Raw genomic sequence first — 25,984 nt, forward strand, 5'->3', positions numbered from 1 at the left:
TGGAATGCAACAGGTTAGAAACAGTTGTATTCACCCTAATTTTAGAGATGTCAGGCTACTGTTTTAATTCTGTCTTGTCTTATCTGGCATTAACTGAAATTACACTAGCTTTTAATTTGTAATTCAACACAGATTTTAGTCATAAGGGTTTAGTGATCCCAATGTGTAGTTTAATTAATTAATTAATTAATTAATTAATATGGCTGTTGTAGAATTAGAAAAATTGAAAAGTGCAAAACAAGTAGGAAGAGCCCTTTATGTTGCTCTGTGAAGTTAAAAAAGAGGAAGGAACTATAGTAAGCTGCAGTTTTCAGGATCTAAAAGAATTATATATTTAGAAGAAAACAATATTTTCTTAACTGAGTTTGCTTTTATCTTTACAGGACCAGCCAGCATTCGGCCAATGAAAAATATTACAGCAATAGCAGGGCGGGATACCTTCATTCACTGTCGTGTTATTGGTTACCCTTATTACTCAATCAAGTGGTATAAGAATTCTAATCTGCTCCCTTTTAATCATCGTCAAGTAGCTTTTGAAAACAATGGAACGCTGAAGCTCTCGGATGTGCAGAAGGAGGTGGATGAGGGGGAATACACATGCAATGTTCTGGTTCAACCCCAGCTGTCCACTAGCCAGAGTGTACATGTGACAGTAAAAGGTAAAACAGGACTGTAATTTAAAAGTGCTTGTAAAATTGGGAATGAAGGTGCTAAGCACCTATCATAGATTATGCTCTGGTTTACATGTATGTGAATGTATGTGAATTGTCTTTCAAAAACAAATGCAATGGAGATGTTAAATGTAACTTGGCATTTCCAGTTTGCATGCCATCTCCAACTTGGCATTTCCAGTTTGCATGCCATCTCCAACCAGAATTTGGAGTCATGAGAGCTTTGAAAAGTACCAGTCATAAAAACTACTACTATCACATCAGACAGCTAACTTTAGTGGGGCAAGTCTTACTTTCACAGGGTCTTAGGGCCTAGTTGGTTGGCTGTAGAAATTCTGACCTCAAATTTTTTTGCTAAAGCTTGTATTGATACTATGTTGTGAACAATATTGAGAAGCCACCTATGGTTTATACCTGATTTTTCTAGACAGTGCCCTTCATACTTATTGATCACTAAATATCCTAACTGAAATCTTGACTCAGAAAAGTTAACACTTTGCAGTTAATTATTGTGCACAGAGCCCCTTATTCAACAATTAACTTAATAGGGCAGAAACCCCTCAGCCCCAGCTCTGCTAGATTAGAATTTTTATTGCAGGCAAAAACAAACAAAAAATAGAAGAAACCTTAACACAAGTGTAGAGAGCTCAAAGTGTTGCTTTTTTCCTTTCCAAGATAAGTTTCTTGCTTGTTTAAAGGCCTTGGACAGATGAGATGTGTTTATACAAAAGTCTTGTCTAATCTGAGAATTTATGGTTCCTCCATTGCCAGTTTCAGCTCTTTCACCACACTTTATTGGTAAAGATTTGACAATTAATACCATGTTTCTCCAAAAGAAGGCTGGGTCTTATTTTCTTTTGACCCCCCCCCCAAAACGGCTAGGCCTTCTTTTTGGAAGGTTCTCATTATTGACTCATCTTGTGGAGGTTAAACTGACAGCCCCGCCCAGCAGGAGCCCACTGCTGGTCCACTTCTTTGGTGGCTGCTGACCGCCACTCGCACACATTGCCCTGGCCTCCGTTTTGCTTTCAGATGCCTGCCGGAAGGCATTTGCAGCCAATAACAGAGCTCTGGATCTGGAGCACTATTATTGACTGCAAATACCCTCTGGGAGGCATCTGAAAGCAAAATGGAGACTGGGGTTATGAGTGCAAGTAGCGGCAAACGGCTGCTACTGAAGTGGGCCAGCAGCGGGCGCCTGTTGGGCGGGGCTGTCAGTTCTACCGCCACGAGGTGAGTCAATAATCTGAAGGCGAAATGGAGGCCAGGGCAATGTATGTGAGTGGCGGAAAGCAGCCAAAGAAAAAGCGACCGCAGAAGAAGGCAAGGCAGGTGTCAGGGTGTGTGAGGCCTGGTAAGTAAGGCAGCTGCCCCCCCATCCCCACCCTAGCTTATTTTTTATCTGTGTGCCTCACCCCACCCCCTGCGCCCAGGGTTGGGCGGGATCTTAATTAGGGCTAATTTTGTGGGAGGGCTTAATTTGATCACATGAGCTCAAAAACGTGATATGGCTTTTTTTCAAGGTGGGTCGTCTTTTTGGAGAAACATGGCAATTATTTCTTACGGCTTGACCTAATGCATGCTAAATGAAATATTTTCTTCTGATAATTTTTATACCTCTTTGACCAACATATTTGCTCTACTTTGTTCCAGTGCCACCTTTTATCCAGCCCTTTGAATTTCCAAGATTCTCTATTGGCCAGAGAGTCTTCATTCCATGTGTTGTGGTCTCAGGGGACTTGCCTATTACAATCACCTGGCAGAAGGATGGGAGGCCAATCCCAGCCAGTCTTGGGGTAACCATTGACAACATTGACTTCACCAGCTCTTTAAGGATTTCTAATCTTTCCCTTATGCACAATGGCAACTATACCTGTATAGCAAGAAATGATGCAGCAGCTGTGGAGCACCAAAGCCAATTAATTGTTAGAGGTAAATATAACGGTGGCAATAGTATCATCAATAATATTATCAAACACCAGTTGTGATGGGAACTAAATGCTACTAGAGTGTACAATAATTGCTCTTTTGTCTTCTCACATATACCATAACAATAGCACATTTCTTTTGTCTGAACATGTTACAAATGAATGCAATCAATGGTCAGGAAATGTCTGTTCTTACACTGCAAGTTTTAATATACAGAAAATCTTGAGAGCGAGTTGAAAGAATTTGAAATATGATTAATTATTTTTACAGCATCTTAGTTTTGAGCCTGTCCATTTTTAATAACAAATTATGCTAATTGATAAGCAAGCTGTATAATTCTGCTACAATAAAGGGTTATTATTGTCTTACCTTATGTTTTGGAATTATCAATTGCTCAGCTACTAAGAAGGTATCTCCTATCACTGTGATGCTAGGGCGATGTTTCTCAACTGGCAGCCTGTGAGTCAAATCCAGGTGCATCCAGATAGACGCTCCTAGCACTATCAGTCAATAGGTATTATCCAGTTCTTCTGTCTTTTTCATAACTAATTATTTATTTTAAACAAATCCACAAAAAATGCAATTGCTGTTATACATGTTTGCACATATTTTCATATGCAACTTCCATGACTATCTGTAACACATGTTTTTCAATGCAACTTTTCATATATATGCTATATTTAAATTCAACTTATCCCTAACTTAATTTGTACAAAACTTTCTCAAATCTACAGTACATGGACTGTTACATAAATGTCATGAATATATTCTGATGATTCTGAAGCTTCTAACTGAGGACAATAGCTAGCCATAGAACACAGTTATTGTTGCTGTCTCTATTGCAGCAGAATTTGCCTGAGCAGTTCACAACATTTCTAGGTAAAAAAGAAAAATCCACAATGGAAATGAATTAACCAGAAGTCAGGACTGTAGATGGCCTTGACTTATAACCATTCATTTAGCAATTGCCTGAAGTTACAATAGGGCTGAAAAATGTTACTTATGACAGGTTTTCACACTTACGACCATAGCAACATCCCCACAGTCACTGGATTGCCACTCAGGAGCTTGGCAACGGGCATGTGATTATAACAGTTGCAGTGATCACTATTGTGACTTTCACAGCCAGCTTCCATCAAACAAAATCAACGCAGAAGCCAAATTCACTGAACAACTGCAACAATTTTTTTTTTAAAAAAATGGGTTCAGTCTGATGATGATTCCCTGATGATTATATTGCTTAGAGACGGAGGTTTTTATTTCAATTGTGGTCGTAAGTCAGGGACTACCCATTCAAATAACTCTTAAGCTTTTTGAACTAAATTTCAAATGACACCTTACTACATAGGTCTTAAAATATGTAGGTTTAATATGGGATGTGGATTAATTAAGGTATGTTTTAAGCTTTGTAAAAAATGAGAATGTTTGAAAAATAATTAAAATAAATAATAGGGCAAAATGTTTAACTACCGTACAAATAATATAAAAATAATTTATATGAAAATCTACACAAAAATAATTTTGTGACTTTTTATGATAAAGATGTTTTTGAAGAAAATATCTTTAAAAAATTGTTTTGTAGTAGATTTATTTATTTACACAACTGGAAAAAAGCATAGATAATGATGGAAGTAATAAACAATGTCAGATTTATCTTAGGCTACTGTTAAGCACTCTGTTGTCATGGGATCACTGTATACCATAGATTGCTGGTGCTAATAAATTAATACAATGCTTAGCATATTTATTTTACATATATAAAGGAAATATAACTTAAATAAGGCTATTCCTATTATTTATTTTTAAAACAAGTATAACAGAAATAAGCTTTTCCTATTATACCTCTCTGGGATTTTACATTATCTGATAATTAAATGTCTGGTGAAAAATATTCCAGAATGAAGGAGTTACATTGGGAGTTAGATTTTCCCAAAGCAGGATGCCTTTTATGCCAACAAAGAAGCAATAAAATCAAAAATTGGTGAGAAAATTGGAACAAAGAAGTAGCAGATTTAAACTGCAATGAGTATAAGACAGGACCAATGCTCTTCCATTGATAAAGGCAAACATTTCTTACAATGAGATATCTGCAACAGTAATTGTTATCCAGCCATGATGCATCAAATAGCTTCTGCTAAGTCTGAGCTAGAGAGCCTTACAAAGAGTTCTGAAGGTTCTTATAAAGGTAAAGAAAAAGTGTCATGTAAAAATTAAATTGGCCTTTAATCCTGAAGATGTTAAAAATTGTTAAAGAGTGGCACTGAAGTAAACTTGTAAAATATTCAATTTCATTTATTTGTCGTTAGAAACCAAATTCCCCAAGTGCAGTAAAATAGGAAAGGAAGAACAGGATGAAATTATTTAAACAAAATAGAATAAGCAGACTAATCCACATGCACGAAGCATCAACTTCGTACATTTTAGAAATAAGAGAGGTTCTGATACATTCCAGTAGGAGCAAAATACTAGAGTCCATTAAAGATGGACTTAGTAGTGGTAAAGAAAAAGAATGGATTAATTTTACTAGTGTCTACTCCATTCTGCATTCAAAGATCTAAACAAAAATGTGTACATTTATGAAAGACAAGGTTAACTAAAGTGATTTTTAATAGTAGTTACATTTTGAGAAACCATTTATGTGATAGCTTTAAAAAAAATGTGACAGATATGTTTCTCCTTACACAAATATTGCCAAAGTACAATGACTCAATGGCAGTGCTGGCAATAACACAATCAATCTGTTCAGGTTCCCATTGTCTAATGAATCTATGACAACACAGGCTTCTCCATCTGTTTGCTGGACATTGCTCTCTAAAGCCATTTTGACATGGAATATGAATTAAAAGACCTCAATGGCAAACAGCAACCACTCTGGAAAGCCAACAATCCTGTGTCAAAGGCCCCTTGCTACCAAAACAGTTCTGATTGATCATTGGGTCATAGGAGGGGTATAAGATGAAGGAAATGAGCATTGTTGATCTGGGCATAAGATTTGCCCTGTTTTTTTTTTTATATTTGTGCTGTCACCATCTCCTTCCCTTGATAAAAACTAAAATAGTCAAAGTGGTCTTTTAAAGCAGAGGTCCCCAACTGGTGATCCACATACCACTGGTAGTCTGCGAGAAAATTTTGGTGGTCCTTGGCACACCCAGGTGGAGGATCTGCTCTGGGATGACCAATGGGCCAGTCCTGTGACTAGAGCTCTGGATTATGGAACCGTCTAGGCAGCTTGTAGTGGGACTGGAAATGTCCACCGTAGAGGAAGGAACATGCAACTTTGCAGGAGGTGCAAGGTTCTGTCAGCTGGTGCAATGTCAGCTGGTGCTCCATTCAAAATCCAAGAAAGAAATACTTAGACTCTTGTAATTAGAGAAAAGATATCTTTTACTGGAAGTTAGTGGTAGCAATGAGAAAATTCTGAATCTGGGGAAATAGGCACGTACCTCACATATATCAAGGGAGTGAAATGTTCCCACCCCCAATAGTTCAAACGGTTCTTCCAATTAAAAGTTGTGAACTTCAGCATGTGGACATCTCCAGGTGGTGGTGATTAGTTGACCTTGGCTTACTCAGATAAAGGTTTGCAATTGCGCAGAGAAGAGAAAGCTAAGCAGGAATGAGAAACCCTCTCCAGTTTATACAATATCAGTTATTAACACTTCCAACACTTTCCACCCCCCGTTACTCATGGCAGCCAGAAAGAAGCAAAGGAAAGGAGGAAGATCTTGAAGGCTGACAGGTTCAAGGAGTAGCGCAGCCCTTGCTGGCTGGAATGAGGTAAAGGTGCTATTGTGGCAAGAAGAGGGGTGGCAGCACAGGCGGGCTGAAGCAATGGCTGTTGGCAACCTGTGGCTCCCCCCCCCCCGCTGTAGCTTTCTGTTGGCTGAATCCACCACTGGCTTGCCCCGCTTCCTTGCCTGCCCCTCCGTCTCACTCCTTGCCTTGCCTGAGAAGGGAAGGGTTGAGGATGGAGATTTTCTCCATATTCCAGGGTGGGAGCAAAGCTTCATCTCTTGCTGGATCTCGCGGGTGTTTCTTCCAGCCCTTGTTGGTGCTGTGCGACTGGGAGATGCGCAACTTCCTCTCTACCCCAAGACACTGGCTGGCCCGGCTGAGAGAGATGAGAGAGAGAGAGGGAGAGGGAGAGGGAGGGAGAGAGGGAGGAGAAAGAGATATTGAGAGAAAGAGAGGAAAGATCCTGGTGTTTTGTTTTCTGTGGAAAAAGAGTCCAAATGGCTATTTGAGTGTTTAAGGTTGCAGAAACAGGTGGCCAATCTAAGTGCCTGAAGAACCCCATCCGTCACTGGGAGTACAGGTGCTTCAGCGAGTGGTGCACTGGATTCACATTAGTGGTCCATGGGATTTAAAATGAATTTAGTGGTGTCTGAGGTCCAAAAGGTTGAGGACCCCCTGTTTTAAAGTGCTCTGATCTCAAATTATAGGCAATTTTTTTTGAAGTAGAAGCAAAGCAAAAATAGTTGAACTAGGCAACAGGCTGCAGATAAACCATGAAACTTACAAGGGTTTGCTTCAGAGGTGGTATTCAGCAGGTTCTGACCAGTTATGGAGAACCAGTAGCGGAAATTTTGAGTAGTTCGGAGAATCAGCAAATCCCACCTCTGACTGAAGATTTTACAGTATCCTTCCCCTGCCACAGAACTATGCCCACAGAACCAGTAGTAAAAGAATTTGAATCCCACCACTGGTTTGCTTGTTACATGGCTGAAAAAAATTTCTGTGAAAATAAAATATACTGGAATGATGCCTCCTGGGGAAGAAAATTACATCCATTCCAAAGAGGAAGAAATGAGTGTCCCAAAGAATGTCCTTTCAGTTTAATAGGGATGTACTGTGCTTCAGATTCAAAGCTGAAGGCATTCAAAGTACCTTGGAGCAGATAAGATTTGCACATGCTGACATCTCTTTAAAGAAATTGTGTGTGGTATGGTGACTGCATGATCCTAAGAAAATATACATTTGTATCTAAGAAGCAATCTACAAGTATATATAAAATGCTTGTTTGAGAAGAAAACATGGAAAACAAGCCCATGCCTCCTACCAAGCACTTTTCATTCCCCTAAAGTTCAGCTGGAAATTTTCCTTCAGTCAAGTGGCCATCACAAGTTAAGCTTAAAACATCCTGGCTTTCTTCATATCACCTTTGACAGCATTTAAGAAATAATTCCCATTGCTGCCTTTGGAAACCCAGTGCCCTATTATTATTTTTTTGGTGGTCTCATTTTAATTTAAACCAGATCCAACTCTACTTTTGAGTTTTTTGAGATCAGCCAAATTTCTTACATCTGGCTCATGACAAATAATTTATAATAAAGAGTTTTCTTAAACCAGCAAAAATGACTTCTCGCTTATGCTAACATTTTATAAAACTTCTTTTGAATAATGGAATTTCTTTTATTAATGTAGATTTGCAACACCCCAATACATAATATTAGTATTTCAACAACAAAAAATGGCATCTTTTACCATACATGCATTTTAATCTTTCCAATGAAACCCCAGAGAAAATGAGAATACCAAAACCCTTCTGTCCAAGAAAATGATAAATTTAAACATCTAATAAAAAATAGTAGCTTTATAAAAAGGCAGCCCTGGTCCAGTAATTTATTGTACTCCTGCAACAACTCCATTGCAAAAATAAATTATCTTCCTCCTGTTCATCCAAAATTGTTTCCCTTATTTCAATGGAGACAGAAAATCAGTTCAGCAAGAACATACCGTATTCTGTCTTTTCAGGATATTAATTTGTTCTCTTTTAAAAGAATCAATCTCTGTGTATAAAAAGCATTTGAAAATTGTTTTCTGCATTTATACGCAAGGCTACCATAAGCATTTATAGTTTATTAGTCACTATAAGGGTATTTAAGGATACTGTAAATTAAAATTTGCAATTCTGTTGAGATAGTAACTCAGTTTTTTAACAACTCAACTACAACCATGTCCTACACCATATTATGATCTGAAGAATTAAATGCCTTGAAGTATAACTTTAAGATGTATGTTCTTGCTATATCCATAGTAACCAACTAAAGAAAGATGGAGATGAAAGCCAGAACTCTGCAAACAGGAGATCACATTCTTAGATTAAAAAAAAAAACCACCCCGTAATTGTACAAAAAGTTTATTAGGAAGTTACAGAAAATTATAATAAACAGCACTGATTTCCTCCCTTGCTATACCAGAGACCTCTGGACCTATCAGGTGTGGACCTATCATATTATTTAATTTGGACATTAATCCATTCCACTGAGTATGGCAGTTCTTATTATCAGGCTTTTTATTGCCAAATGTGTTTCTAATATCATTTGCCAAACAATGTTTTGATTGAGGATCAATAGAAATTATTAAGAAAAAAATCATGGTTAAGGGGTCTGATTGTAGTTAAAGTTATAACCTGATTGTGTCCTACTTTCTTTGTTTTCTTTTAGTTCCCCCCAGATTTGTGGTTCAGCCAATTGATCAAGATGGGATTTATGGAAAAGCTGTGATCCTCAACTGCTCTGCAGAAGGCTATCCTGTTCCTACCATTGTCTGGAAGTACTCCAAAGGTATTTCTAACCTCTAATGATACTCGTGATGGTTTAATTTGAAAAACTATTGTGCATTTATTATGCAATGTTGATTTTGTTAGTATTGCAGCTGTGACAGATTCTAGGGAGGCTGGAAAAATAATGGAGGCAGGGTAAACGTAATCAAAAGATAGAAGAGGAGTTTGTTAGAAGCTTATTTTATAAATGGAAACACAATCCTAGTAGCAAAGAAAACTAAAAAGCAGCGTTTCAAGTCATTCAAGTCACTCATTCATATCATAAGACTCAGTCTCATGATAGATGAGGGTCGAAATTTTTTCTTTGAATTTCTAAGATACCCAAAGACTAATGTTAAAGATACCTTATTCAAAAATCTGTTTAGTTTTTTTCTTAATTTTGCCTAAGGGCTTGACAATCCCTATTATTTCTCTTCATTACCATTTAATAAAATAATGTAGTCAAATAAAATAAAGGAGATGATATGAGTTCTTGTTACAGGTAGCCTTTGGGTTACAACCATTAAAAATATACTGGCACTGAATGAATGATGCTTATGAAGGACCCTTGTAGTTCTGGCTGTTGCAGCATCCTCTTGGTCATGTGAACACAATCTAGGTGCTTGGTGTCCAGTTATGACTACGACATTGCAGTCAGCTATGGCCACATGATTGCAATTTCCAATTGCAATTTCCCTGTCAGCTTCCTACAAAGTCAATGGGAAAACCATCAGGAAGTCACAAACTGCAGACATATGGTTCCTTGCTTAACCACTCAAAAGGTCTTTGTTTAAGGAGGACAACTGAAACTTTTAGCATTGCCACTGCATCTGAGGCAGTCAGGTGACATTGTACTTTACCACTACATTGCTTAATGACAACAATTCCAACCCCAAATTCTATTGTAAACCAAGGATTATCTAAAGTATAAATATCCTGAAGATGATTACAAATCCAAATATTGTATAGAAGATTTGTACAGGTGCTAGTGAGCAGTCTCCTTTCATTTATGAATGTACATAACCACCATTTCTGGTCCACATAAAAAGTTTAACCCTTCCTTCGGTGTTCCTCACTTTTGCTGACCTTGAAATATAGAAAACCATTAGTGTTTTGAGTGTTTTGCATATCAATCAGTTCCTTTATTCATGAGGTATCACTATTCTTCTCAGCCTTACACTACAGAGCAACAAAACAAATATACGTATCTCCATATTATCTAGTTCATGTATTTGTCTATTTGCTAAAACACACAGAGGCTTTCCAACTGCCAAATTACCATCCTGTCTTGCATTTAAAATATTTTGTAGTGTAAGAAGTAGAATGATAGAACACCAGCATTTTTTCAAGTAGGCAACCTTCTAATCTTGGTTGCAATTTTTAATGCCTATCAAATGGAGGAGATACTTTTAAAATTATGGAGCAATTAGGTTCCAAAAGGAGAATCTGAGTCTTTATGTGTGTAAGTGCCCCAGAAGGGAATAGCAATAGCCAGCTTGAGTCCTGGAATAGAGGTAAGACAAAAGTTCCTGTGAATGGGAAAGTAGACTACCCACAAGCTTATCAAATTCACCACAGTTCAGAGAAAATACTGCTGGTTTCAAATAAACTAGAGCACAGCAGAATAACTTGATACAGCTTCTCAAAGCAGCCAATATTGTGAGATCAGTTCCAGATCTAGTCCCAAAGTGACTGAAAGTACTTGTTCTCCTAGATCTAGTGGCAGGATTCTTGTGGAACTCTGGTTGTTTGATTGGTATGGTATATAGTGTGTTGGGACACTTTCAGGGATGAAATTCAATCACCTCGGCCCACCTTGGGAGTGGTGGTAGGGACAATTTAAATTGGTAAAAAATCACCCCAATCGCCCCGGTTGCTATTGCTATTATAGGAAGCCACTCCCACAGCCACACCCACAGAGCCGATAGGGGAAAAAATTGAATTTCACCCCTGGACACTTTGCTGCTTCTTTTTATTAATTTTCTATTTTTAATCGTAAGTTAGTCAAAGTCATTCTGGAGTCAAAACAGCCTCTAGAAAATCATCATCTATGTATAGATATATGCTAAGAATGCTCTTGGAATATTAACATATGGACATAACTCCAGCAGTCCTAAAACTTCTCTAAAGATTTCTGCCCAAACTGACCCCAAATTTCTAATTGTTATGCAACAAAAGTGGGCAATATTAAATATTTACGGGGGGAAATATACTAATTGACAATTTATTTTTATTGTAGTACTAGCCACCTCTTTCACTTGGCTCCACTTGGGGATTGGACCCCTGGTGCAGCACTGAAAAGTGCACAGAAAAGTGTGGTGTATCTTTTAATTTGAAAAAAATTATAGAGCTCTAGATTAAATAGAGTAGTGTAGTATCATATCTGCTAGGCTCTTGATTGACAAACAGAAATTATGAGTGCTTTGATTATAATTACACTACAAAGGGAAGAAGACAAAATCTTCTGTTGTCTTTCTGAAGCTATAACTTGGGGTACACTTTTGTTCCATAGTAAATGTATTATCGGATATTACCATTAAAGCTGTACCTCATTTGCACTACTAGTTGATAAACAAAACATTTGTACAGGTAGAACTGAACATGGTTGAGCCCAGAATTACAGTTATAAGTTGTGCCAAGTCACAATGTGACCATGACCAATTTTACAATCTTTTCTGCAGTAGTCATGAATCATCATAATCATCATAATCATAATAATCATTAAGTAAATCCATTGTCCATAATGGGCATATTTTGCCAGAAACTGGAAGTAAATACTTCTTTCTGGCAAAAAAGTATAAATTGTGGTCCCATTACCATGGGATACTGAAACATAGGCCAAACAAAAATCACATGAACATGGAGGTAGGCAGCTGTTGGAACTTTGAATCCAGGTGTCTGTGTCTCAGTTATCCAGGTCATGTTTGTAAGGAGGCAACTGGACTTTATCGTTTTCCTTTAAAAGATATTTCGCTTATCATCCAAGAAACTTCTTCAGCTGACTGGAGGTGGGGAATAGGAGGATTTATACTCCTTGCAGATAGCTGGTCTTTTGCATTCTTTTAGCGGATCGTTAAGGTTACCAGGAGGTTTATCTGTGTTCTTGTGCTCACTTAAGTAGTGGAAATGGAACTACTTGGGCTGTGTTATAGACTGGATGTCAGGTTCCGCTAATCTGCAACTGAATAAACCACCAAGGAACACAGTCCTGTGTCAAAATGGTTTTATTGTTGTTGAAGAATCACGGCACGAACTTACACTCGATAAATGAAATAAAGTCAGGGCTACCTGCCTAGTGCTCCCCTCCACCTTTTAAACATGCCTGCCAGCCCCACCCAGCTATCCCCACACCTCACCTCTCATGAGGAACCATTAAACAGTCAGGAAATCATTAAACAGTTAACACTGAGTGGTGGGCAGGCATCCTCTCTGCAGCTCAAGTGTTCAGGCCACTTTGCAGCTGTAGACAAAGTGCTCTGGTCCCAGTAAGTATGGCGTGGTAGTGGTGCGTGTGGTAGTAAGGCCGTGCAGCTCTCCAATATGGCCCGGCTTGCTTCTCCCTCCCCCCCCCCCCGCCGGGAATAGCAACACTGATGCAGCAGGGCTGACATGCGGCCCCTCTACGATGGAGATGGAAGACAAAAGGTGCAATAAGATGGGCCCCCATCACTGACCGTCCCCTCTTCACCCAATTTGGTGTGGTTTTGCTGGTGGAATCGGTCCACTAGTTGGGATGCCTTCATGTCTGTGTTGCATACCCACAATGCTTCAGACAACAGCTGTCCCTTCCATAAAATGAGGTATTGCAGACAACCCTTATGCCACTGGGAGTCTAATATTTTGTCTACCTCATAATGTTGTGTTCCCCCCTCCCCCCCTAGTTATGGGGTTTTTTGGAGAAGGAGGCATGGTAGTGGTGGACATGGTAGTACGGCTGTGTGGCTCTCTGAGACGGCCCTACTTGTACCCCCCCCCCCACATCCCCTCCCTGGGAATGGCAGCCCCGATGCATCAGGGTTGACACTGGAGATAGATGTCGTATCCCTCCCCCTCCGTTGAGAGAAAGCTGCTCAGTTTTGACATAGATGGCCTCTTTGACATTCCCCCCCCCTTTCAAACCAGTGGTCCTCTCTGTCCAAAATGTGGACTTTGTTGTCTTCAAAAGAGTGGCCTTTGTCTTTTAAATGCAGATGGACTGCTGAATCTAGTCTTGATGAGTTTTTCTCCGATGTTGTGCCATGCATTTATGAAGTGGTTATTTTGTTCCCCAATGTAAAATCTGCACATCTCTCACTGTATTGTACTGCATATATCACATTGCTCAATTTGTGTCAGAGTGCTTTATCCTTAGTGTTGACAAGCTTCTGCCCTAGTGTGTTCTTGGGTTTAAAGTGTGCACATATGTTTGTTGTTTGAAGATCCTTCTGAGCTTTTCAGATATTGACTAACCATCCAGTCAGAGCTGAAGAAGCTTCTTAGATGAGAAGTGAATTATCTTTGAATCCAGGTCATAAGTAGCCGTAGAGAGGTAACTTTGAACAATTGTTAAGTGACCATTCATAAGTCAAGGACGACATATATACCTCTTTCTATATGAGACTGGTGGTGCAATGGTTAGAATGCAATATTGCAGGCTAACTCTCCCCACAGCCTGAAGTTTGAATATAGCATGCTAAAATACTTCCTGTTCTTAACAAAGGTGATACAATGTATTGATCAAATTATTAGTTGTTGCAGGGTACATTTATTTTGTTTTATGATGGCACTAGAGACCAGAATTACTAAGTGAAGAGGTTATAAAGTGCAATGCCATATGGCTGCATCGCTTAGAAATTGCAATTCTGGCAGAGTCAGTTGCTATTATTAAGGGAGATGTTCACATAATGGTGGTTTTTGACTTCCTACCATTTTCCCATTGACTTTGCTTTTGGAATCTGGAAAGCAACAGTAGCAATTATGAAAATCTTTCATGTACCATTTATTCAATGCCGTTGTAACTTTGAACAGTCTTTGAAGGACTGCTCATAACTTGAGGACTAAGTGTATATAAATATTATGACCCTTGCATGCACTTTTAGATATCCCAGGCAAAAGAAATGTTTAGCAGTTACTACATTTATAGGTATGGCTCTTTAAGTACACTGCTCAAAAAAATAAAGGGAACACAATAATAAAACATCCTGGATCTGAATGAATGAAATATTCATATTAAATACTTTGTTCATTACATAGTTGAATGTGCTGACAACAAAATCACACAAAAATTATCAATGGAAATCAAATTTAGCAACCCATGGAGGTCTGGATTTGGGGTTACACTCAAAATTAAAGTGGAAAAAAACACTACAGGCTGATCCAACTTTGATGTCATGTCCTTAAAACAAGTCAAAATGAGGCTCAGTAGTGTGTGTGGCCTCCACGTGCCTCTATGACCTGCCTACAATGCCTGGGCATGCTCCTGATGAGGTGGCAGATGGTCTCCTGAGGGATCTCCTCCCACACCTGGACTAAAGCATCCCCCAACTCCTGGACAGTCTGTGGTGCAACGTGGCATTGGTGGATGGAGCGAGACATGATATCCCAGATGTGCTCAATTGGATTCAGGTCTGGGGAACAGGCGGGCCAGTCCATAGCATCAATGCCTTCATCTTGCAGGAACTGCTGACACACTCCAGCCACATGAGGTCTGGCATTGTCGTGCATTAGGAGGAATCCAGGGCCAACCGCACCAGCATATGGTCTCACAAGGGGTCTGAGGATCTCATCTCGGTACCTAATGGCAGTCAGGCTACCTCTGGCGAGCACATGGAGGGCTGTGCGGCCTCCTAAAGAAATGCCACCCCACACCATTACTGACCCACTGCCAAACCAGTCATGTTGGAGGATGTTGCAGGCAGCAGAACATTCTCCACGGCGTCTCCAGACCCTGTCATGTCTGTCACACGTGCTCAGTGTGAACCTGCTTTCATCTGTGAAGAGCACAGGGCGCTAGTGGCAAATGTGCCAATCTTGGTGTTCTCTGGCAAATGCCAAACTTCCTGCACAGTGTTCAGCTGTAAGCACAACCCCCACCTGTGGACGTCGGGCCCTTATACCACCCTCATGGAGTCTATTTCTGACCATTTGAGCAGCCACATGCACATTTGTGGCCCACTGGAGGTCATTTTGCAGGGCTCTGGCAGTGCTCCTCCTGTCCCTCCTTGCACAAGGTGGAGGTAGAGGTCCTGATGCTGGGTTGTTGCCCTCCTACGGCCTCCTCCACAACTCCTGATGTACTGGCCTGTCTCCTGGTAGTGCCTCCAGGCTCTGGACACTACGCTGACAGACACAGCAAACCTTCTTGCCACAGCTCACATTGATGTGCCATCCTGGATGAGCTGCACTACCTGAGCCACTTGTGTGGGTTGTAGACTCCGTCTCATGCTACCACTAGAGTGAAAGCACCACCAGTATTCAAAAGTGACCAAACCATCAGCCAGAAAGCATAGGAACTGAGAAGTGGTCTGTAGTCGCCACCTGCAGAACCACTCCTTTATTGGGGATGTCTTGCTAACTGCCTATGCTTTCCACCTGTTGTCTATTCCATTTGCACAACAGCATGTGAAATTGATTGTCAATCAGTGTTGCTACCTAAGTGAACAGTTTGATTTCACAGAAGTGTGATTGACTTGGAGTTATACTGTGTTGTTTAAGTGTTCCCTTTATTTTTTTTGAGCAGTGTAATTTTTAGAAGTGTGTCCCTGTATACCTTCATATCAATTATTTCTGCAAGAGTTTTTAAGAAAAACTTTTGCCTATCTCATATGTACGTATGTGCTTATATGTGCATATATACTTAAAGAACTTCTAAGTTACTTCAATTTTGTTTCAGTAGCAATCAAATCAGTTACTTCTTTCAGGCATTTTGCCTCCTCATTCATGTTTTTTATTATCCCAATAGGTGCTGGAGTTCCCCAGTTCCAACCAATTGCCTTGAATGGGCGCATCCAGCTTCTGACAAATGGCTCCTTGTTGATCAAGCATGTTCTGGAAGAAGATAGTGGATACTACCTCTGCAAGGTCAGCAATGATGTGGGGGCTGACGTCAGCAAGTCCATGTACCTCACTGTTAAAAGTAAGAATTTCTTCCTGATAGTAATGACTATTGAGTTGCAAAAGGATACCTTTCAACTCCTGAATTGAAAAAAATATATTTTGCATTCATTCTAAGGCACACTTGCACATTCTTCTTGCTGCAGCTGAATCACTTGGTTATACTTTAATTGAAGAAGATTAAGTGGGCAAAGGGAAGGGTTGACATTGTCTGTGAAACATTTCTATAAGATCAGTGAGCTTCTTCAACATTATATTTTTGGAGTACAGTGCGGCATCTTGACGTTGCTAATATATGTTAAACCTGGACAGAGCTTAAATAAAGATTGCAACAAAGAGCCTTAGAATGCCTTCACAGGAATTGCTTACTTTTCAGTTGACTTTCATATTTTACTGTAATGACAATTATACTGTCAGAATCACGAAGTTTTATTTAAGTTGCTTTGGAAAGTGGTGATTTTTAGCTCCAAGTATGCATTTTTAATTGTGCATTTGCTAGGTCATTCAAAATAAACTAGATTTCTGAACATCAGCATTCAAAATGTGATGAAATGATAGTAGAATTTCTAATATTTTTCTTTCTTTTCTTTTTGATTTCTATTTAAGCCTACAGTCCTAAATGGTTTTCTTAAACAAAGAATAAAGTCTTGGACCAAGACCAAGAAGAGAATTTTAGTTCTGTTCTGCCAATTTTTAAGTTCAGGTGTGGTTACAACAGGGATTACCTAAATAATGATTTCTTTGATTAAGGAAGTGGGGAAGGGGGACCAAATGAGAACAACTGAATAATCTCTAAATGTTCCAGAATGAAAATTGGACATTTTTTATCAAAAGCTGTCCTTTTGGTAATGAATCCACAGTGAATTTTTCCAAATGAAGAATCTGTATAATCTATTTTCTCTGGGATCTCAAGATATGAAAAATGTAACATTCAATCTGCCAGTCATGGTTTACACTCTTTCTCATGTGTGGTGTGTGTACACCAAATCAGTTTGGTGCAAAGAAAGTTGTACAGCTAATAACCAAGGCAATGAAAAAACACAAACTAGAAAAGCTTTTGCTAATGTTCTTTTATTTTGGATATTTGAAAAGGGCTGTTATAACCCCGGTGAATTCACATTATTAAAAAAGAAGGAAGGACAGTAGTTAGCTTTTGTATTCATTGATAAACAAAAAGACTTTAATTTATATGCCAGAATCATAATCCACAAGTAAATACTTCCTTAGAGTAATAGAATTTAATGCCAGCCAGATGCTTGGGCTACAAATTCTGTAAGTCCAACTACCACATTTGGCATAATAGAAATTGTCATCTGAAACATCTGAAAAAGTACCAATTTATTTATTTTAACTATAAATAGAAGAAGCCAGTTTTCCAGTTAAGCTTGAACTGACCATTAATACCCAGGCAGTAAATATGTTACTCCACATTTTAGAATTAGGATGGTGATTTTTCCAAAGCAATTGTTAAAGGCAGTTCTGAATAGATAGTAAATGCCATATTTTTAACATTTAGAAAGAAAAATAAAAACAATCTTCTAGCTTCCCATTAGTTGACAGTTGTAAAAGTCTAAGTCTCATTATGCTATGCAGTTTTATGTGTCATAAAAGGGTATGTTTTATCAAGTCAGAGCAAAGATCTCTCATGAGATAGTATCTTTTGAATCAAATAAAAGCTAGCATCAAGTAACAAATTAGATTTAGTGCATTTTTGTTATTTTATTTAGATTTAGGAGCTACCCAAAATAATTTTGAGCAGCACACCCATTCTTTCTGTTCCCATTGTACATTTTGTATGACACTTATAGTTTATAGTAGTTGAATACCAGAACATATTTTACCTAGACTGGGGTGTCAAACTTGTGTTGTCATGGTGTTGTCATGTAACATATCGTGACTTTTTCCCCTTCGCTAAACTGGGTGTGGACATGGCCAGTGTGTGATGCATCTGGCCTGTGAACCGTGAGTTGGGCACCCCTCATCTAGATCAATGTACACACATTTAAACTGGTGTTTAATATACAGTAATAAGCAATTATTATATATGGAATAACTGAAATATCTTATTTACATTTATGCTTTTATGCGGGGTTTCTTAATCCCTTCACCTTCATTCTTATCAGCTGATACTATTGCAGTATTTTTCAACCTTGGCAAGTTCAAGATGGGTGGACTTCAACTCCCAAAATTCCTCAGCCACCATCTGGGAGTTGAAGTTCACACATCTTATACTTGCTAAGGTTGAAAAACATTGTACTATTGGCTTATCTACTCCAGTCCTGTGGTATAGGCATGCTAGTAGAGGAGAGCTTAAATCTTCATTCCAGTGTAATGCATCCTGATAGGCTAATTAATCCAATATAATATGCTTATCTAGTCTGCAGAGTCTCTTTCTAGTAGCCTCTCCATATGCTCAGAATGAAGGCACTATCTCTCTCTCTGTATCTCTCTCCCTCCCTCTTTCTGTTTCTCTCTCTGTATCTCTCTGTATCTCTCCCCTCTCCCTGTCTCCCACTCTCCCTATCTTCCCCCTCTCTATCTCTTTTCCCCTCTCTCTGTATCTCTCCCTCTCTTCCCTTCTCTATCTCTCTCCCTCTCCCCCTCTATATCTCTTTCCCCCCTCTCTGTATCTCTCTCTCCTTCTCTCTCCCCCCTCTCTCTGTGTCTCTCTTCTCTCTCTCTCTCTCTCTCTCTCTCTCTTTCCCTCTGCTGGGCCAAGCCAGGAAGATGTCTTGGGGCTCTTGGCTATTCCTTTTATTTCTTCTTCAGGCAACTCTCCTCCTCCCCCTTCCTCCTCTTGTGACCCCCTGGCTGGCTGTGGTGGGGCCGGGAGGGTGCGCACGGGCATGGAGAACCTCCTTAAGCAAGCAGCCGACCGTCCCATGCATGCCTTTGCTGTGCTTTGGCACTCACTTAAGGAGGGTCTCTCCATGCATGCGCACCCTCCCGGCCCCACCACAGCAAGCCAGGAAGTCAGGAGAGGAGAAGAAGGGTCTCCAAAGCCTTAGTGTAGCAGCAAAATGGCCCTGTACTGCCTTCATACCACTTTTGCCTGTATGGCAGCCTTCGCTTCAGGCTGGAGCTCACACCCTCCATGCTTGGCCAAAGAGCTGCCGGGGGAGAATGATGACATGGCAAGGCGATGGTCAGAGGCTTCATGCAGGAGAGAAGCTGCGTCCCATTAAGAATCTCCTTAAGCAAGCGGCCGTCCTACCTATGCGTGCCTTTGCTGTGCTTTGGCACTCACTTAAGGAGGATCTCCCCACGCATGCACAGCCTCCTGGCCCTGGCAGAGCCCCAAGTCATGAGAGGGGGGGAGGAGGGCCACCCAAAGTGAAGACGCTGCCACGGCTGGTGATTTTTCCTGAGCCAGCCCAGATTTCCAGAAAGAAGAAATAAAAAGAATAGTCAAAAGCCCCAAAGAGAACTTTCTGGTTTGTCTCAGCCGTGTCTTTCCAAGAGAGAGAGAAGAGACGCAAACAAAGAGCGTGAGAGATACACACATACAGAGAGGGAGACATGGGGGGAGGGAACCGGCTGATGGGAAAGCATCTTTGGTGAGGGTGCTCCAGCTTCCTCAGAGCCTGACCCCCGGGGTGGGGGTGTGAGGTTTGGCAGGGACAGCCTCCTGAGCTTCTTAAAGGCACAGCTTGGCGCTGCAGGCCCATTCCCCTTTCCATCATCCTGTCTTCCCACCACCCTGATGTTAGTGAGGCCGTCATCGATTGCAAAGTACGCCCAGCACCAACAAGGACCGGAAGGCATCCCCAACACCAACAAGCAGCAAGAGTGAGGTGACGGAGAATCATCCCCAGCCACTTCTCAATCCCCCGCCATTGCCCTTCTCAGGGCACGCAAGGGAGAGTGAGGAGCGGAGCCAAGCAGTGATATGCCAGAAAACCGCAGCATAGCACCCAAAAAGCCGTATGCCGCTCTGGAGCCATGGGTTGCCGACACCCAATACATACTATACTGTATATATACTACACACACATACACACACACACACCTTCTAAAACTATACACATTCAACTTCACTTACTGTGTTTGGAAAAACACAGCCAGAGTCCACTTTCTGCCACACATTTAACTATAACTTCTGTACTTTAGAACATTTGTTAGTTTTTAATCATTTTCTTTTTTCCTATTTCTTTTTCTTCTTCTTCTGTGTGTTGTGTATGTGTTTGTTTGATATTTTAGTTTTATAATCAATAAAGTTTTTTTTTTTAAAAAAAGAACATTACACACACCTTCAGCTGTTCTTCCCTAGCTTGGGCATGACTGTTAGAGCTAGGAGATATTAGGATTGAGTAAAATGTGGTGAAACTCACTTAACTCACTTAAACAATGCTTTTGCTTAGCAACCAAACTTTTGGGTTCCATTGTCATAAGTCTTAACTAGATAAAGAAAATTTCCAGAGAATTTACAAGATAAAGAAGGCAAAAATAGATACTCACAAGCTTGGGAAGTTCAGTATGGAAAGGTGGGATGTAAGCTAATACAGATACTCAGTTCTTGAAACAAAGTTTCATTATTAGAGGATAGCTCATAGATGACAGAAATGTTGCTGCATAATTTATTTATTTTATTTATTTATTTTGTCAAACAATTCTTAGGTAACAGGAATAAGTATAAACATGGTTATAAATAGATGAAATGGATATGAATAAGAAAAAAAGAAACAATAGGACAGGGACGGTAGGTATGTTTTGGTGCGCTTATGCACGCTCCCCACAGACCTCTTAGGAAAGTGGTGAGGTCAATAGTAGACAGTCTAATGTTAAAGATTTTGGGGTTTGGGGAAGAAACCACAGAATCAGGTAGAGTATTCTAGACATTGACTACTCTGTTGCTGAAGTCGTATTGCCTGCAATCAAGTTTGGGCAGTTTATCTTTAGTTTGTATCTATTTAGTGCTCTTGTGTTGTTTTGGTTGAAGCTGAAGTATTCATTGATAGGTAGGACATTGCAATATATAATTTTATATACTATACTTAGATCAAACTGAAGGCGGCGTAGTTCTAGGTTGTTTAAGTCTAAAATCTCAAGTCTGGTGGCATAAGGTATTCTGCTACAAGTAGAGGAGTGGAGGATTCTTCTTGTAAAATATTTCTGGACTTTCTTAATTGTATTAATATCAGATATGTAATGCGGGTTCCAGACTAATGAGCTGTATTCAAGTATTGTTCTAGCAAATGTTTTATATGCTCTAGTTAGTAGAGTGATATTACCGGAGAAAAAGCTACGCAGGATTAGGTTAACAACTCTTAATGCCTTTTTGGCTATGTAGTTAGAGTGGGCTCTAGCACTTAGATCATTTGAGATGAGTACTCCAAGGTCCTTTACAGAGCTTGGATCATCAACAATGTCTTGACTATTCAGCTTGTATTTTATTTTTTGATTTTTTTTTGCCAATATGTAAGACAGATTATTTATTTGTTGAGATTTGAAGTTGCCATTTGTTTGACCATTCTGACAAATAGTCGAGGTCTTTTTGAAGGGTAGCAGCATTGTCAGTGGTGTTGAATAGCTTTACATCGTCAGCGAAAAGAACGCAATTGCTCTTAATATAATCACAGAGATCATTAATATAGAGTATGAAGAGAGTTGGTCCTAGAACACTGCTTTGGGGGACGCCACTGTTGACAGGTACAGGATTTGATAGGACACTCCCAATTTTGATCATTTGTTTTCTGTTTGACAGGAATGCTTCTATCCAGTTATGCAGGTATCCAGAGACACCATAAGACCTTAGTTTTAGGAGTAGTTTGTCGTGTACCACTGAATCAAAGGCTTTATGGAAGTCTATGTAAATTGCGTCAATTGCTTTGCCCTGATCAAGTTGTGCAGTCCATATGCTTTTTCAGTGCAAGAGTTGCAGGTTACAGGACAGTTTCTTTCTGAAACCAAACTGTTTGTTAGAGAGTAGGTTGTTTGTCTCTAAGTGGAGGACAATGGATTGGTTAATAATTGATTCCATGACTTTGCAGCATAAAGAGATAGGTCTATAATTTTCAACTAGGCTGGGGTCTCCCCTTTTTTAAATAAATTTTATTTGAGTTTTCACAAAAAAATACAAATAAAACATCTTTTTTGAAAGTAGCGTAATCCCGGGTTACATTTCTTCGTACAGACACAAATTCAATTTCATGCTCATTTTTATGTTCTATTCCATATTACTATTTTTATGTTCTATTCCAACATCTTATTACTGCTATGGCGGTGGGTAGCTTTTTTAAGAAGTAGCCACAAACTCCATCCAGTCCAATAGATAAAGATGGTTTTAGATTGCGTAGTGCTTTTTCAACATTGTCTTTTGTAAAATCGATATGTATTAGATCATTGTAGTTTTCTGTGGTTCGACTAGGAAATATTGTGCATGATTCATTGCTGTTTACAAATACTGAGCCAAAGAATTGTTAAAGAGATTGGCTTTAATGGTGTCATCGTTGCAGTCTTTATCATTTGGTTCTTTTAGGGGTGGGATGGACCTTGAGTCTTTTAGTTTGTTGTTTACAAAATTGTAGAAAGCGTGGGTGGAATTGGTGCATAGAAGGTTTTCCTCTTGTTTAGTGTGATAATTGGTACATTCAGTCTTTATCTGATGGCATACATTTTTGTATCAGCTTTTAAAGTTGGTAACATGACCAGATTTATTTTTCCATCAAAGGGATTTCTTTTTGGATTGGAGCTTCCTTATTGTTATGGGTAATTTGTTTTTTTCTGGTTTTGGGAGTTGTTATTGCTACGTATAGTTTGATGACTCTTTTGACTTCAAGTAAAAATATGTTGTAATGTACTTCCACAGTATTGCATCCAGTGAATAGAATTTGCCAATCAAGAGATGAGAGATCGTTGGCTATAAGATCATAGTTGCCTTTTTTGAAGTTATAATTGGGGATCCTGTCATTATGGTGATTTTTGTGAGGACATATGTTGAGACAAAAGTCAATCATGCTGTGGTCACTATTGGAAAAGGGTTCATTAATTTGTATTCCATAAATTGAATTCAAGCTGTTGCAGAAGATGAGATCGAGGCAGTTGTTAAGTCTAGTATTGTTGGTTACTAGTTGTTCCAGTCCTAGTGTGGTAACAGCATTGTACAAGGTTGTATGAATGGGTTCAGATGTAAATTCATTTAGTGTCCAATTTATAAGAGGTAAGTTGAGGTCATCAAGAAAAATAAGAGGGTGTGGGTAGGAGGCAGCCCATGTCAGTAGTGAAGTTAGCTTGTTTGCATGAATTATATCATAGTCAGGGGCACGATAGCAAAGTAAAAAGCGGATTGAGATATTTAAGGACAGTTCACAGATGATGGTCTCAGGAAGAGCAAGCTCTTGTATAATTTGGATCTTTTTTAGATTTAGAGATTTAGAGAGGGTTTTGGTTGCAGTTGTTGAATAGAGATATGGTCTGTAGATGTTTGATATTCATTTTTTAGTGCTGTCTCTTTTTTTTCAAGGCAACTCCACCACCTCTACGGATTTCGCAAACTGACTGAAAAACTTGATATTGTCTTATAGTGTTAATGGAATCTGGGAAAGATGTATTTAACCATGTCTCACAGACAAATATAATGTCAAATGTGGTTGAGCTTAGAAGGATGAGGAATTCATGCATTTTATTTGCGAGGCTTCTTGCATTAAGGAGTTTGCATTTAAGATATAAAGTAGTGGGTCTGGAGGAAGTAAGGGGTGTGCATCCCTAACGTTGAATGTTTGGGTGATGGATATTGTGACGTGGGTTGAGGCTCTTGCTTTTGATACAATCAGCACAGTAATCAATGTATAGATTTGTATTACCCAATTCATGGAATCTTTTGAGCTCAGAATGTAGCTCCTGGGATCGTACACGTTGCTGTAAGGTTAGATCAGCGAGAACGAAGGTTCTTATGGTTGTTGTTGTTCTTTGTGAGTGAATTTATTGAGAAAATGAATTTGCGTTTTTGCTTGTTTTGTTTTTGCAAACAACCCTGCAGAGGCGTGGGATCATCAAGCCGTCTTTGTTTTTAAGCTCAGGACGAACATGGGAAATATCAAGCATTTCTTCAGGGGAGATGGTTGATGCTTGATTTTCTCTGATGATGTTTCGAACATTAGAGATGTCATCATCTAGACGAAATAAGATGGCATTTGGTCGCTTCCGTTCACGCTCAACAGCTTCTCAGATGAGGATGGGGATATCAATATTTGTAGGATTTGTTGTTTTTTTGTGGATTGGTTTTTGGTTGCAGTTGTTGAGTAAAGATATGATCTGTAGATGTTTGATATTCGTTTTTTAGTGCTGTCTCTTTTTTTTCAAGGTTTGCCCATCTAGTTTGTATAGTGTCCAGGGATGCTACAATGGTGTCAAGGGATGTTATACATGTTTCAATGGTATCGACTCTTTCAAACAGGGTAATTTATTTTTCTAGTTTGAGTCTGCATAGCGGACAGAAATATGGAAAAGCATTGACAGATGTTTTTAGGAATAGAGCCATTTGCTTAGGTAATCCTAAGCAATTATGGTGAGCATAGTTGTTACAAAGAGAACATTTGATGTAATCTTCATTCTCCTTTAAAGATTCCTTACAATTAAGGCAAGAGCAAGAGTCTTGTGGTTCTTTAGTAGGGGTTTCTTTCTTTTTAGGTTGAGGTTTGACATTGGATTGTTTTCCTGGCATGGTGGGTTTATTGAGATGGTTTGTTGGTTAGGTTGTTCAATCAAACAAGATATTGTGGTAATCAATAAAGTAAATATTGTGCCAAACAGTCTAGTATACTAACCACAAGTCAATTAATTTAATTAATCGATAATCACCCTAATAATTCATTACACTAATCAATAAACACACTAGACAATTAATTGTCCTAATCATTAATTTGCACTAAACATACTAATCATACTAATATTCAAAATAGTTAACCAAACTAATCAGTAACCACTAGTCTATGATTATCTATAATAATATATTACTCACTAATGATAAATAATTGTAAAAATTAATTAATCATTTAGTAAGATCAGTTACTCAATTAAACAGAGTTATATTGGGAAAAAATAGGGCAGGAAGAGTATAATGGGAGGAAGAGGAGAAGATTTAGTTTGGATGGTCCTGGGGGGTATAGGAAGAGAGCATACATTAGGTTGGAAGTATAGATGAAAATCTTTTGGCAGAAGGTTACTCTTTACTCGTATTTATCTCATTTCACTGTTAAAAACTTCTATCTGGAAGAGCCTTAGATAAGCATATCATCTTGCATAAGCATAAGCCACAAGCTATACTTTTAAACTAGAAATCCTACATTGATATAATCATAGTAAAGTAAAATTAAAATAACCAAGTAAAATTACACAAGTTGCATTTTATATAGAATCTATTATGTTTGGCAAAACTTCATCAATCAATTAAGAAACAGTAGATAATACTGTAAGTCTGATAAAATGGCTTTATCCTTTAGAAAAAAAGTATCATGCCATGATCCCAATCAGCTGGAGTTTTCTCTGTAAAGTGTATAGTTGATAATGTTGGATATAATATGTTTGGAAACCTTTGAATGTAGCTTTATGATTAACTGAAGGCAGAGTTTGTTTTATCTATCTTACTTTTCAAACATCTAATCATATTTATTAATTGCAAATTAATCTTAGTTCCTATTTAGTGCCATATTCTGAAAGACATTAGCCCCCCACTAGGGTGTATGGATTCTTCAACCTTTATCACCAAAATGAATAACAAGAACACCTACAGATATTCTATCCTACTTTT

At 39.0% G+C, this 25,984-nt stretch overlaps 1 protein-coding gene across 2 annotated transcripts in view; it reads left to right on the top strand.

The window, feature by feature from the left end:
* The window catches only part of DSCAM (DS cell adhesion molecule), a 420,440-nt gene that overhangs the window by 227,119 nt on the left and 167,337 nt on the right, over positions 1–25,984 (top strand). For both annotated transcript variants that reach the window (XM_087937792.1, XM_087937791.1), the window contains exons 8-11: positions 384–659; positions 2,325–2,603; positions 9,047–9,166; positions 16,085–16,258. In XM_087937792.1, coding sequence (XP_087793918.1) covers positions 384–659; positions 2,325–2,603; positions 9,047–9,166; positions 16,085–16,258 — 849 coding nt within the window. The remainder of the gene's footprint in view (positions 1–383; positions 660–2,324; positions 2,604–9,046; positions 9,167–16,084; positions 16,259–25,984) is intronic.

Source organism: Pseudonaja textilis, chromosome 7 (genome assembly GCF_049901715.1).
Source record: "Pseudonaja textilis isolate UNSWEBS1 chromosome 7, rPseTex1.2, whole genome shotgun sequence".
Classification (NCBI taxonomy): domain Eukaryota; kingdom Metazoa; phylum Chordata; class Lepidosauria; order Squamata; family Elapidae; genus Pseudonaja; species Pseudonaja textilis.